General features: G+C 46.3%; 1 protein-coding gene across 15 annotated transcripts in view; it reads left to right on the top strand.

Annotated features, from left to right (window-relative positions):
- TBC1D5 (TBC1 domain family member 5) overlaps positions 1-14794 on the top strand; it is a 590389-nt gene that overhangs the window by 560464 nt on the left and 15131 nt on the right. For all 15 annotated transcript variants that reach the window (XM_055570013.1, XM_055570012.1, XM_055570015.1 and 12 more), the window contains one exon: positions 12482-12581. In XM_055570013.1, the coding sequence (XP_055425988.1) occupies positions 12482-12581 (100 nt within the window). The remainder of the gene's footprint in view (positions 1-12481; positions 12582-14794) is intronic.

Here is a 14794-nt window from a genome sequence, read left to right as displayed (position 1 = left end):
GATTATGAATACAGTACTATTTTCTTTTTATTACATTTGTGTTTGAAAAGCATCCTTTATTCTCTGATACTCATACACAGCCTCCGTTTATCAAGAGTTAAAGGGGAGAACATGCATAACCCAACAAAATTATCTCACATTTGGCTTTAAAATAGGTGTGTGTGTGTGTACAGTAGAATGAATTGATCCCTAACAGTGTAAGGATTAATTGTGAACAGGACAGTGAGGCCACTCTGGACAGACTGGCTGAGGGAGCTGGGAAAGCTGTCCTGGGAGGCTGTCACCATGCTTCTGCCCCCGTCCCACCCACGCTGAGAAGAGTCCCTTGGACTCTCACCAAGTGGGCATCTAACCATGCAGCCATCTGTTAAAACCACCCAAGAGCAGGGATGTAGTGAAGCGCTTCACGACCTTCCCAGAGGTGCTGGAAGCTGTGTTCAGGAGTACACCTAAGTCCCCGCCATTCGGAGTGTGGTCCCAGCCGGCTGTGTCGTCACCCCGGAAGCTTGTCAGAAGTACCGAGGCTCAGGCCCCACTCAGACCTGCTGAAGAGACTTCTCCAGGTGACTTTCCTGCTATTCAGTGCTGAAAAGAGTGAGTCTAAGATTGACGGAACACCAAATCGGAAATAAGATTTTCTGTAGATGAAGCCAGCTTCAGATACGCCCTGGCGTGAGCATGTTCTCCTGTGGGTGATGCGGACGTGCCCTCCAAGCGTGCGCTCTGCTCTGCGGCCCTTTGGCTCGTGTTAGCGCCTGTAATCCTCGAGAGACACTCTGAGGTCGGTGTTAGACTTATCGGCCATTTCTCAGATGAGAGAACCGAGGCATAGAGAGGCTGTGTTGAAATCCCATCTGCAAAGAAAGTTCCTAGTCATGACGGGACAATGTGTAACTTCTGCCTTATCAGAGCCAGAAGGCTAAAATCAGATGAGAGACTGAGACCTTCTTTTACTTCCTCAATAAAAATTATGAGAAGCAGTGGGATAAGGGGAAACTTCTTTTTCTTCATTTTGTGAGCTCCGCCTGTTCTGCTTGTCAGATGTCTATAACCCATATCCCCTGTGTCCCACCCATGGCCAGCATGTGATTGGAGTTAATTATTTTAACCTGCCCACACCTGACTTCGAAAGAATATTTGAAACACTGTCACATGTGGATCAGCGAAGCGAATGTAGATTTAATATGCACTTGGTCAATTGGAGGGGATTGCTGAAAGGCACGCGGCAGTTTGGTAGAGAAAACATCTGCCTGGAAAACTGAGCGTGTCCCTCCTCTTTACCAGGCGACCTACCCGCGGCTGTTCTTGGGCTGCGGTGGCGGCGGGTTGCGATGGTCCCTATTGGGGACCAGCTGAGGCAGCGTGACCAGAGAGCCTGGCTGGCAGGCACCTGGCTCCTGCCTCTCCTGGCTTGTTTTACAGAAGGCGACTTTTAACTTTATAAGGAGAAGGTATTTCCTTTTTTGTTTTGGTAAAATAGGCACAACGTAAAATTTGCCACCTGCATGATTGTGAAGTGTCTCATTCAGTGGCATTAAATTCTGTCATGATACAGTGCATCTGCCTCCACCACTCTTCTTATCCTGCACATTTAACACTCTGTCCCCATTAAACATGAGTAACTTTCTCTCAACTACCATCCGTCTTTATGTGTTAATGATTCTGATCCCTCTAAGTACCTCATGTAAATGCTACTCTGTGAAAATACCATTTGGTATTTGTATTTTTGTAACTTATTTCACTGGGCATAATATTCTCAAGTTTTGCCCATGTTGTAGCATATGTCAGAATTTTCTTCCTTTTTAAGGCTGAATAATATTCCATTGTGTATACACCATGTTTTGCTTACCCATCCATGTGTTGGTGGACACCTGGGTTGTTTTTATGCTTTAGCTATTATGAATAATGCTCCAGTGAACATGAGTGATTTTTCTTTTGAAACTCTGCTTTCAAATATTTGGGGTATATACTCAGAAGTGGAATTGCTGGATCATTCTGTAATTCCATTATTACTTTCTGAGTAACATTCATACTGGTGATAGAAGCAAGGCCCGAAGCTGTAAAGAGCAATATTGCAGAGGAACCTGGAATGTCAGGTCCATGAATCAAGGCAAACTGGAAGTGGTCAAACAGGAGATGGCAAGAGGGAACGTCGACATTCTAGGAATCAGTGAAACTGAAATGGAGATAGCTAGAGTGCCTGATGAACTATGGATGGAGGCTCGTGACATTGTACAGGAGACAGGGATCAAGACCATCCCCATGGAAAAGAAATGCAAAAAAGCAAAATGGCTGTCTGGGGATGCCTTACAAATAGCTGTGAAAAGAAGAGAAGCGAAAACCAAAGGAGAAAAGGAAAGATATAAGCATCTGAATGCAGAGTTCCAAAGAACAGCAAGGAGAGATAAGAAGTCTTCCTCAGTGATCAGTGCAAAGAAATAGGGGAAAACAATAGAATGGGAAAGACTAGAGATATCTTCAAGAAAATTAGAGATACCAAGGAAACATTTCATGCAAAGATGGGCTCAAGAAAGGACAGAAATGGTACGGACCTAACAGAAGCAGAAGATAATTAAGAAGAGGTGGCAAGAATACACAGAAGAACTATACAAAAAAAATCTTCATAACCCAGATAATCATGATGGTGTGATCACTGACCTAGAGCCAGACATCCTGGAATGTGAAGTCAAGTGGGCCTTAGGAAGCATCACATTACTACAAACAGAGCCAATGGAGGTGATGGAATTCCAGTTGAGCTGTTTCAAATCCTAAAAGATGATGCTGTGAAACTGCTACACTCAATATGCCAGCAAATATGGAAAACACAGCAGTGACCACAGGACTGGGAAAGGTCAGTTTTCATTCCAATCCCAAAGAAAGGCAATGCCAAAGAATGCTCAAACTACTGCACAATTGCACTCATCTCATACATTAGTAAAGCATTACTAGTAAAGTAATGCTCAAAATTCTCCAAGCCAGGCTTCAACAGTATGTGAACCGTGAACTTGCAGAAGTTCAAGCTGGATTTAGAAAAGCCAGAGGAACCAGAGATCAAATGGGCAATATCTGTTGGATCATTGAAAAAGCAAGAGAGTTCCAGAAAAAAAAACATCTATTTCTGCTTTATTGACTATGCCAAAGCCTTTGTGTGGATCACAACAAACTTTGGAAAATTCTTAGAGACGGAAATACCAGACCACCTTACCTGCCTCCTGAGGAATCTGTATGCAGGTCAAGTAGCAACAGTTAGAACTGGACATGGAACAACAGACTGGTTCCAAATTGGGAAAGGAGTATGTCAAGGCTGTATATTGTCACCCTGCTTATTTAACTTATATGCAGAGTACATCCCGAGAAGGCAATGGCACCCGACTCCAGCACTCTTGCCTGGAAAATCCCATGGACGGAGGAGCCTGGTAGGCTGCAGTCCACGGGGTCGCTAAGAGTCAGACATGACTGCGCGACTTCCCTTTTACTTTTCACTTTCACGCACTGGAGAAGGAAATGGCAACCCACTCCAGTGTTCTTGCCTGGAGAATCCCAGGGATGGGGGAGCCTGGTGGGCTTCCGTCTCTGGGGTCGCACAGAGTCGGACACGACTAAAGCGACTTAGCAGCAACAGCAGCAGCAGAGTACATCATGAGAAATGCTGGTCTTGATGAAGCACAAGCTGCAATCAAGATTGCCGGGAGAAATATCAATAACCTCAGATATGCAGGTGACACCACCCTTATGGCAGAAAGTGAAGAAGAACTAAAGAGCCTCTTGATGAAAGCCAAATAGGAGAGTGAAAAAGTTGGCTTAAAGCTCAACATTCAGAAAACTAAGATCATGGCATCCGGTCTCATCACTTCATGGCAAATAGATGGTGAAACAGTGGAAACAGTGGCTGACTTTATTTTTGGGGCTCCCAAATCACTGCAGATGGTGATTACAGCCATGAAATTAAAAGACGTTTATTCCTTTGAAGGAAAGTTATGACCAACCTAGACAGTGTATTAAAAAGCAGAGACATTACTTTGCCAACAAATGTCCGTCTAGTCAAGGCTATGTTTTTTCCAGTAGTCATGTATGGATGTGAGAGTTGGACTACAGAGAAAGCCAAGCGCCGAAGAATTGATGCTTTTGAACTGTGGTGTTGGAGAAGGCTCTTGAGAGTCCCTTGGACTGCAAGGAGATCCAACCAGTCCATCCCTAAAGGAGATCAGTCCTGGGTGTTCATTGGAAGGACTGATATTGAAGCTGAAACTCCAATACTTTGGCCACCTGATGCAAAGAGCTGACTCATTTGAAAAGACCCTGATGCTGGGAAAGATTGAGAGCAGGAGCAGAAGGGGACGACAGAGGATGAGATGGCTGGATGGTATCACCGACTCAATGGACATGAGTTTGGGTAAACTCTGGAAGTTGGTAATGGACACGAAGGCCTGCTGCTGCTGCTAAGTCGCTTCAGTCGTGTCCGACTCTGTGCGACCCCGTAGACGGCAGCCCACCGGGCTCCCCTGTCCCTGGGATTCTCCAAGCAAGAATACTGGAGTGGGTTGCCATTTCCTTCTCCAATGCATGGAAGTGAAAAGTGAAAGTGAAGTCGCTCAGTCGTGTCCGACCCCCAGCGACCCCATGGACTGCAGCCCACCAGGCTCCTCCATCCATGGGATTTTCCAAGCAAGAGTACTGGAGTGGGGTGCCATTGCCTTCTCCCCACGAAGGCCTGGCGTGCTGCAATTCATGGGGTCTCGAAGAGCTGGGCACAACTGAGCGACTGAACTGAACTGAGCATACTCTTTTCCTTATTTTCCTTCCAACAGTGTACCAGGGTTCCAATTTTTCTACATCCTCACCAACAGTTGTTATTATCTGATTTTTGGATAGAAGCCATCCTGATAGCTATGAGACGGTATCTCATTGTTTCAACTTGCATTTCCATAGTGTTTAGTGGTGTTGAATATCTTTTCATGTACTTGTTAGCCATTTCTGTATCTTCCTTGGAAAAATGTCTGAGTCCTTCCTACATTTTTTAATCAAGTTGAGTTTTGTTTCTTTTCCTTGCTGTTGAGTTCTAAGAGTTCTCCGTGTATTCTTGTATTCATCCCTTATCAGAGACATGGTCAGCAAGCGTCTTCTCCCATTCTGCGGGCTGCCTTTTTACCCTGGCGTCCACAGGTGCTGTGCGTCTCAGTGCTGGGACAAAGCGCTGCTTCAGTGGCGGAGAAACAGAAATGTCTGCTTGTGTACGTTCTGCTCCTAGCTAGCCACCTAGCCATGTCAACGTTTATTTATAAAATAAAGGGTTGAAATGAGTTATCTCTAAAGGAAATTACAGCACTGAAATGATACGATTTACTGAATACCTTAAGTTTTGAGTTTCAGTTCTAAATTTCTAAATGAAATTTCTTTTTACTAAATACCTTAAGTTTTGAGTTTCAGTTCTAAATTTCTAAACGAAATTTCTTTTTCATTCACATTTACCATGTTTGTTTACATCCTGTTTGAAAAGAGGAGCCGTTTTGTTTACTGGGAATTTGATAACTGTCTTTATTTTTTTCAGTATCTTTAAGAGTCCCATTCTTTCCAGACAGCCCATGATGCTCCCACTTTAAGTGCAGAGAGAGGCACCACTACCCTGAAACTGCTGCTCCCAGGTTGTTCTTCAGACATTGGACAAAACACTGTAACCATTAACCTTTTCACAGGTTATTCATTTAAGTTATTCTCACCACTTAGTATTGTTTAGAGAACAGATTTGTTTAGACTATAGTGTTGCTTGGAGTTTGACTTGAAATACATTTTGGTAATTTAAAAATATTAATATATCCTGTGTCTACTTGGTAATCACCTTTTACTTTTTTCTTATTTCTTTATTATATTATTTAAATAATATTTTGATTTGATTATTACAAAAACATAATCTGATTTCATTGTACAAAATCCAGAAAAAAATGGCCTCCAATGCTACCATTTGGAGAAGAACCATTAGTATGCATGTTGCTGTGCCATGTTCCCCACGCGAGCGTGTGGTTCCAGGCTGCATGATACTCTGCGTCAGCGAACCGCCCGTCACCCGAGTCCCCTGCCACTGGGTGTTTGGCATTTGGAATATGCATGTGCGTATTGCCATCAAAAGGATGAGGAATTTCCTGGGCGTTGTTTACACATGTGTCTATAATTCCTTGGAATAACCGTATAGTACTATATTAATAATCTAGAGAGCAAAAGGAACATTTATTGAGCGTTTACCATGTGCAAAGCACTTCATCTGGAACATCTCGTGAAATTCAGTCCCCAAGCACGAGCTGAATTAGGGGTTATTATTATTCCTAATTATCCCCAGGAAACCAAGCTCAGCAAGCCGGGCTGTGGGGCAGGGCCCAGGGACTGTCCGTGCTTGTGAGGTGCACATGGCGCGGCGCTGCTGAGCAGCCGGCGAGCTCCCGGCGGTTCTCCCGTGGGCCCTCCTCTGCGGATGTCGGGCGCCCTGGCCGCCATGCCATCGCATTGTGTGTGTGTGTGTGTGTCTGTGTGTCTGTGTGTCTGTGTGTCACCGTGGTGTAACCACAGCTGTGTCTGTGTGTGTGTCTATCTGTGTGTGTGTGTCTGTGTGTGTGCCTGTTTGTGTGTCTGTGTATGTCTATGTGTGTCTTTGTGTGTGTCTGTGTCTGTGTGTGTGTGTCTGTATGTGTGTCTGTGTGTGTCTATGTTTGTGTGTCTTTGTGTGTGTGTGTGTCTGTGTGTGTGTCTGTGTGTGTGTGTGTGTCTGTGTGTGTGTGGCCCTGGTGTGACCACAGCTTCCTCAGGACACTGAGGCCTCCTCACTCTGCTTTCTCAGCCTCTCTGTTCCCTTCCCGCCTGCCCCTTGCTGACCGTCCGCGGTCAGTGGGCTCGGCTCTCTCCTGTCTGCTGGCCGCAATGTGTAGCCCGTCTTGCCGGTGGGGTCGGTCTCATCCCCGTGCGCTCCGCGGACCCCGCCCTTGGGCCCTTCCTGTCCCCCCTTTCTCCAAACCCAGAGGGCTGAGGGCTGCAGTGGGCAGGCCCCGCTGCACCTGGGACCCCCGGCAGGTTGGGGTCGGGCCCAGCCCCCAAAGCACCATCTCTGAAGGAGATGAGGGGGCGGGAGGCCTCCAGCCCAGCTCAGCTCCTGCTCTCCACGCCCCGCCCAGCTGCGGGCTCTTTGCCCTTGTTCCCAGCTTTTCCGATTGTACTCCTTTGTTCACTGGGTCCCTGCCTCCTAAAACATCTTTATTCCTCACTTCCTCCAAGCCAAGTCCCTCTTCTTGAAGATTCATCAGAAATGCTGCTGTTTGCTGAAAATCTTTCATTTCCACCTCTGTGCCTTGGAAGCTGGCTTCCCTGCCCGTGATGGTGAAGGCTCTCCTCTCATATCTGCTGTGAAGCTTAATGCCTTGCTCCTCTCATGCTTGACGTGTGGTCTTACCTCCTCCTAAGTTTGCAGAGGTCACAACACATCTCTTGTTCATTACTGTACTTCCCACAAGCCCTAATGCAGTATCAATGAATATATTTGTTGAAGAATGAATAAATAATAAACTACAAAAGCTCATCCTGTTATTAACCAAGAAAGAACATAAAGACATTGAAGCACTTAACAAAATTGATCCATAAAATCCACGTTAGAAAACAGTTTAAACAATTTGATGCATATAATATGTGAGTGAAAGTGTAATGATATGTCAACTATTCGGGGAAGAATGGTGGTGGAAATACCACTTTTTACAAAGCAAATTCAAAACACATTTCTCCAGATACAGCCTAAACAAAAATCATTCGACAAACGGAACACAAACGATCATACCTGAATGAAGGAAAATGATTTAATAAGCTATTTAGGGATGGGTCTGAACACTGTAAATGGTGAGCTTCTCCTAAAGGAAACTGAGATACAAAGGCACTCCTTGGAAGGGCCTGGTAATCGAGTGTAAGGAGGAATATGTTCAGAGAAGCACTGGGAGTCGTGGGCAGGCGACCTGGGTTCTCACAGCGCCACCTCTACATTGGCATTGCTTCAGAGGCAGTGGCTTGCAGAGGCGCCCATGTCTCATGTGGGACGTAGTGAGAGAATCCACCACATGGGTTTGTTGTGAGGGGTAAGTGAGTTCCTGCATGAAGAGCCCAGGGCTGGGCCTGCCACAGCCCCTGTGAAAGGGCTGGAAGCCAGCAGTGTGCTCCTCTGCGGGGCGGCCCATGTTCTCGGTCCTTCCCCGGAGACTGCCAGGCCCCTCTGGTGCTGCGCTGCTCACACGGTCTGCTGGTGGCCCGCCTCCTCATCCTCCACACGTTTCTTGCCCCACACATCAGTGGCTCTGCAGAACTTGAGTCAGTGGTGGGCTCCCAAGTCCTAATTCATCCTTCTGGGTGGAGCCACATAAAGATGTTTAAACCAGAGACCAGTGTTTTCTAAGAGTGAATCACCAACCTCCGTATTAAAAATCGGTTCTATTGTTTTGACCTGACTTAAACATTAAAGAATAATGTCCTTTATGGAGTACCTGTTCTGTGCCAGACACTCTCCGTGTGTTGCCATTTGGGTCTCATCAGTGCCTTGGGGGAAAAGGCGAAATGAAGGAACTGTTCAAGATGGCACAGCCAGTGTCCTCAGACTGGCAGAAAGAGGATTCGAACCAGGTGTGTCCACGCCCGCACGCACCCGCTTCCACCACCTGCCTCCCGCAACGGAAGGCAGAGCAACTGGCAGAAAGAGGATTCGAACCAGGCGTGTCCACGCCCGCACGCACCCGCTTCCACCACCCTGCCTCCCGCAACGGAAGGCAGAGCGACTGGCAGAAAGAGGATTCGAACCAGGTGTGTCCACGCCCGCACGCACCCGCTTCCACCACCCGGCCTCCCACAACGGAAGGCAGAGCAACTGGCAGAAAGAGGATTCGAACCCAGCTGTGTCCACGCCCGCACGCACCCACTTCCACCACCCTGCCTCCCGCAACGGAAGGCAGAGCACGCATGCAAAAGCAAACATAACGAGAACGTTTCTTCATGTCTTATTTATACATAAAAATGACACTAACTGGTTGGTTTTATAAAATTTCAAGGCAATTAGCCAAGCATTTGTTTTTCATTACAGACCACCATTAATGAAAGCAAATGACTAAAGCTGTCTGTGTCTGAGGCGTGTGGAGCCTCAGAAGGTAAGACAGAAATGGAAGGTCTCTTTCCACAATTTTAGAATCTTGATTCTTGGCTCGCTCTTTTATCTGTAATTATATAAAAGAGTGAAGAATAAATGACAAACCACCCTTGAACCAAGTGATTCCATTTCTAAAGTCTGGTCATTCAAGGGCTTGGGTGTATTTTCAGATTAAGCAAACTCCAGCAAGATCATGTACTGGATTTAATATTCCAAATGGAAGAGTTTCTTGGGCCCCTCCACCTGTTTCAACTACTCTTTGTCTCACAGTTGGGCTTCTGTGTCAGCTTTCCATTGAAAAAAAAAGTCTTACAAGAATGAAAACTGCTGTTTTCTGCTACGTGGATTCCATTTGTACTGAGGTTTACTCAGGACTTAGGCAAGCAAGATGCTCTTCATTTGCTGCCAGTGTCTAAGTGAAAGTGCTCGCCTGGAGGCCTGTGTTGTGTCCCATGTGCTCACCCAGCCAGCGTGCGCCCTGGGCTGCCGCGTGTGCTCACCCAGCGCGCGCCCCGGCTGCCCTGCGCACTCGTGCAGGTTGCGCGCTCGTGCAGGTCGTGCACCTCACAATGCACCGGGCGCCAGTCTCAGTCTCAGCCCACTTTCCTTAGAGTCACGTTCCTACCAGCACAGTGACGTGTTTGGAGGAACAGACCTCCTTGAGCTCTGTACTCCCTCCCACTGTCAGCACCTCACCACCCACAGGCTGGACCTGTGTCCTCTGACTCTCTCCTCTCCAGCTCTTCTTCCCTCCCAGCTTTTATTTTAAAAAAATCACACTGAATACACTTAATCCGTTTAGGTAGGAATGACTGCTGGGGTTTAAGGCTCCCGAGGGCTTTTGTATCTCATAAAAAGTGATCACTTAATCCAAACTAAACTCATACATAGAGTAAATGGAGAAGAGATTTTAACCAGCTGGTGGTACATTCCTGGTGTCCTTTGTCCATTCTGGGCTGTCAGCACCCCAGTTGGAAGCCAAGGGCAGGGACAAACTCCAGCCAGAGCCTCTCTCAAGAGACTGCCAGGTGCTGGCCACAGTACAGTTCTAGACTCTTCCAGGTGGGTTCATATCTGTAACACATTGAAAAGGTGACTTGTTCAATAGTAGGGACACGAGGCCAGGACCAGGATTCTCAGAGCAACTACTCTTATTTCTCTGTAAGATTTTCATGTACTCTACCTCATGGTCTGGTAATTATAAACCTTTCCTATTCCAACTCCAAGCTTGTAAACCTCTTGGGAGCAAAGTATCTAACTTGTGCCTTCTCCAGAGAGTGCTGACATTAGGCCCTTACTGGGTGGAGGATTATTTAAGGTTGCGTGACTTGTGACTGGCAGGGCTGGAAATAGGACTCAGGTTTCCTTATGCCTTGTGCCACTCTAGTGACCCTTCATCCCACTGCCGTGTCAGTTATCCGTTGCTGCGTAACAAAGCACCACAAACCCCACTCCTCAAAGCAGCGTTGCTACTGCTCACGGGTTTCCAGGCCACACGCGCGGACAGGGCTGGGTTGGGCTGCTCTTCTGCGCCGCCTGCTGCTGGCTGGGTTACTCACTTGGCTAGCTTCACATGGGCTGGGCTGAAAGGTCCAGGAAGACATCACTCACGTGTCTAGAGCCTCCTTGTCTCCTGGGGCCCCTTTTCTCTCCATATTGTTTCTCCTCTTGTTCATTATCATAGCCTGGACTTCTTTACAACTAACTATGGTAGCTGCCTTCCTCTAGTGAAAGAAAAGGAAGCAGAAGTTGGCAGGCCTCTGATACAGTGTGACTTCTGCTGCGTTCTCTGGATGAAGGCAAGTGATGGGACAGCCGGGATTTGCGGGGAAGGGAAGTAGACCCCACCTCTTAATGAGCAGAACAGCGTGTACATCGAGGAAGGAATAGATAGTGACCATCTTCGGAGATGAATCATGACCGAGGTTAACCAACAGATGTAGTGTTCTTTTTCTGTTTCCTGTGGGGTCCTGAGCAAACAGGGAAGCTCAGGTTTGTGTAGACCCAAAGGAGAAAAAGGAGAAGGAAGATGCCCTGCAACACCTACCCAAGGCCACAGTCCTCATTCCCTGGCTGAGCTCCTGGTTGCATTGTCTTTACTTGAGTATCAGAAGAGAGGCCGTTGTGCTTGGTGGGATGTACAGGGTACATCAGGACGTACTTTACACGATGTAAAGTACAGGTTCAAGCTTGGGCCACCCTACAGTGAGCATGTCACAATAATTTGTTTTTAGAGCGACTGCTGTGTCTATTCTGCATCAAGTGTTTGAATGCATGTTCCTAAAGGCTCATCTTCCAGGCAGCCATTGAAAACAGTGCTTTTGGGTGTTGTGTGTGTGTGTTGCTCACACGGGGTACACCTGCAAGCCATCTTTCAGCCATTAACTTCCATCCGTGTGTCAGATTGTATTCAGTCTCTTAAGAAAAAGCATGTCTTGGGAGGCTTCTCTCCACTTTGTTTCAACAACAGAGGATTCTCATTTGGAGAGATAAGCGTCTGACCCTGGACAACCAACCTGCCGGCCTTGTCCAGCTCCGGCAACATGCTTTCTTTGTATTCCAACTAACTTGGTTTAAAGTGTCTTACATTATGAGAATTACTCTCTTCTCTGAGAAAAACTCCCTTAATCTTCTAAATTTCCTTGGGAAATTTTTCACATGCATTACTTTTTTTCTTAAAAAAGCAAAAGCTCCAGGCTTTATCCATTTGTTACAGTTAGATTGTCTTTCCACCATTTAGATAATTATCCCACCCAGAGTATTTTTCCCTAGAAACAATTAAATAAATAAAACCCTCTAGTACTCTATCAAGAGAGGAGATGTAAGAGCAGCTGTCAGGGCAAAACTTTCCCAAGTGCTTTGGGGAATCTCATGTTTTAAGAGATTATTGTGGTCTAGAAAATGAAGAGATTTGTTTTAAACAAATGGAAATTTCTGGTTTCTCAAATGTGTATGAGAAAATGTAATGGTTTTGTACCAGCTGTCTAGGGAGTTGGGTCCACTGAAGTCCCATTGACTCTCTATTTGTGTGGTTCAAAAGTTACTGAAGGTATTTTATGTCCTTTTTTAATACAAGTGTGTATGGGCAAACATTTACACACGGCAGGAAGCCAGAGTTGTTGTGAATCACGTTTTACTCCTCTGTCTCACTGGCGGTGGCAGGGGTGGGTTTGCTCTCGTTCATTTGCTGCTTCCTTTTGTTTTGTCTAGGACTAAAATGACATGAATGGCAGCTCTTTAAAACAGTCCAGACCTTTTGGAGGACTCTGGGGATTTTCTTTGATTTTTGTTTTCATTTTCGTATCTTTGCCCCCTTCATCTTAGGAAGAAGAATTAGAAGCCCAAATTTCCTTCCTTCAAGGACAGTTGAACGACCTGGATGCCATGTGCAAGTACTGTGCGAAGGTGATGGACACCCATCTTGGTGAGTGCAGGGCTCTGGCCCCGGGCATGGTGGCAGCACCCGCCGTGGGCGCTGGTGCTGGGTGCTTCCCACGAGTTAGCCCGCGTCACCCTTGCAGACGGGGAAACCAGAGCGCAGAGATTAGCCAACTTTCCCCAAATTATACCACCAGTCAGTGCAGTAGAGAGTCAGAATCCAGCAGTCTGACTCTAGATTTCAGCTCTTAATGGCTACACTGCCCTTTCTAAGTATCTCTCTACCCGCAAACAAACAAACAAGCAAATCCGGAGCTTTCGAGGTCAACAGTCAACTCTGCTGTTGTGCTAATCTATCTGTAATCACTCATGTGGTTATTTGGCAGTGCTTACTTTATTTTTTAAATATATATTTTTTAATCAGCTGTCTGAAATACATGTTGGGACCTTTTCTTCCTTCTGACTGTGTCGATATTCTAAGAAGTGCCCTCGTGTGCCCTTCAGGTTACACGTGAGTGGCCCATGGAGTCCTGGGCCTTACTTGCCTCCTTCCTGCAAGCTCTGTGTTTCGTGTTAGAAAAGGTCTCTACTGGATCACCTGCAATTTGCTTCAGGAACTCCCTGCTGCTTAACAAAATGTTTAGACTTCACCTTGTGACCATTCTCAGCCCGCTTGCGGGCATCCTTCCCTTCCATCCTCCAGGGCCCAGCATCGTAGTTTGGGAGGAGATGAGGGAAATCAGACACATACTCTCGTGGACATGCCAGTGCTGTTCTGTGAGTGTGGGGCATTGTGAGGAGTCAGAACACACTCCCCCTGTGAGGGCGCACCAGAGAACCACCGAGCGCTCTTCCCTCTAGCGGGGTCCCCAGCCTGGCCCGTCTCGGGGCCTTCACTGGAGACAGACTACATCACACTCCGTCCGTTGCCCAGCCTGTCAGGCAATGAGTCCATTACATGCGGCCAAAATGGCTGCATTTGGATGCAGCCCAAATGCACTGGCCTTGAGCCAGTAACAAGTGATCTCTTACAAGCTTGGAGCCGCGCGTGGCCCGCATGGCCGACTGCCTCCCCAGGTCTCCCCGGGCCACGTCCCCGCGTCTCCCCGGCTGCCTCCCCATGTCTCCCCAGGCTGTGTCCCAGCCCCGCTCTGCCCTCAGCTTCCCTCCATCCTCCAGGGAGAGGGCGCCGGAGGAGGAGACAGCGGGAGAAACCCTGAAGGCGGGTCCCTTCACATCCAGTCCCCGCCACTCCAAAACTGTTCATACACTTCTTCACGGTCAACTTTTTAAATTCAGATAAATTAATTTTATACGAATCTTACAGCATCGCAGTTTAAAGTGCATCCGAAAGAAGTAATGAAGAGGTAGTTTATAAATAACTGATGTATAGTCCATAATTAATTTTATTATTTAAATTCAAGTTTAATTTTAAAGTAACCATGAGTATATGTGTGTGTGTACACACTGTGTAATTTTTGCTTCTCTGGCTACATGGGTGACCTTTGTGTTACTCAACTTGGGGTTTTGACCAAAGTAGAAGAACAAAGACATGACTGCAAATATTTACTCTAGGAGTTCTAGAAAAATCTGGTAGTGGGATGTTTCCAAGTTGTTTGGTCCACATAGCAGCTTTTAAAGCAGCTTTTACTTAAGCCTCAGGATTTCCAAACAGCTTTTACTCTTTTAGGCAGCACTAAAAGAACATTTTTCTCATTGCATGGGATGGGAAGCACTTTTTAATTAAAGAAAACCTCTTATCAGCTGTGAATTCTCAGCTAACCTCAAAAGCAGATTTGTTTTGTGTATATGTTTCACTTTCAGCCAGAATCCCTTCACACGGCTGTCGACTTCTCTTTGCTGTGGAAGTAGCCTGGCTGCATCTTCACGGTGGGGTTGAGAATCCCTGGCCTTGGGGCCTATGGATTCATTTTATTTCATCCGCATATGTAACGCTTTATCACAGGGTGTTCCTGGGTTGTAGGCAGTTTGGATTTTAACCAAAATTTGAGGAAAGCGTAAAGGCTGAGGTGTGAAGCTCTCGATTTAGTTTTTTACTTATTATATCCTTTAAAAATGACTTTAATACTCTCATATTTTTCTCCATATAAACTTTTCTGTTTTTCCGGATTAGTAAAGTAGTGCAACAGTTGAAACTGAAAAACCCCCTGGTAAGTGATTGATTATAATGTAGTGATGCAGTCTTTATAAAGGTTAAAATACATAAGCATAAGGAGATGTTCATGATGTATTATGAAG

This window comes from Bubalus kerabau, chromosome 2 (genome assembly GCF_029407905.1).
Source record: "Bubalus kerabau isolate K-KA32 ecotype Philippines breed swamp buffalo chromosome 2, PCC_UOA_SB_1v2, whole genome shotgun sequence".
Classification (NCBI taxonomy): domain Eukaryota; kingdom Metazoa; phylum Chordata; class Mammalia; order Artiodactyla; family Bovidae; genus Bubalus; species Bubalus kerabau.
This window is presented reverse-complemented; position numbering and strand designations above follow the sequence as displayed.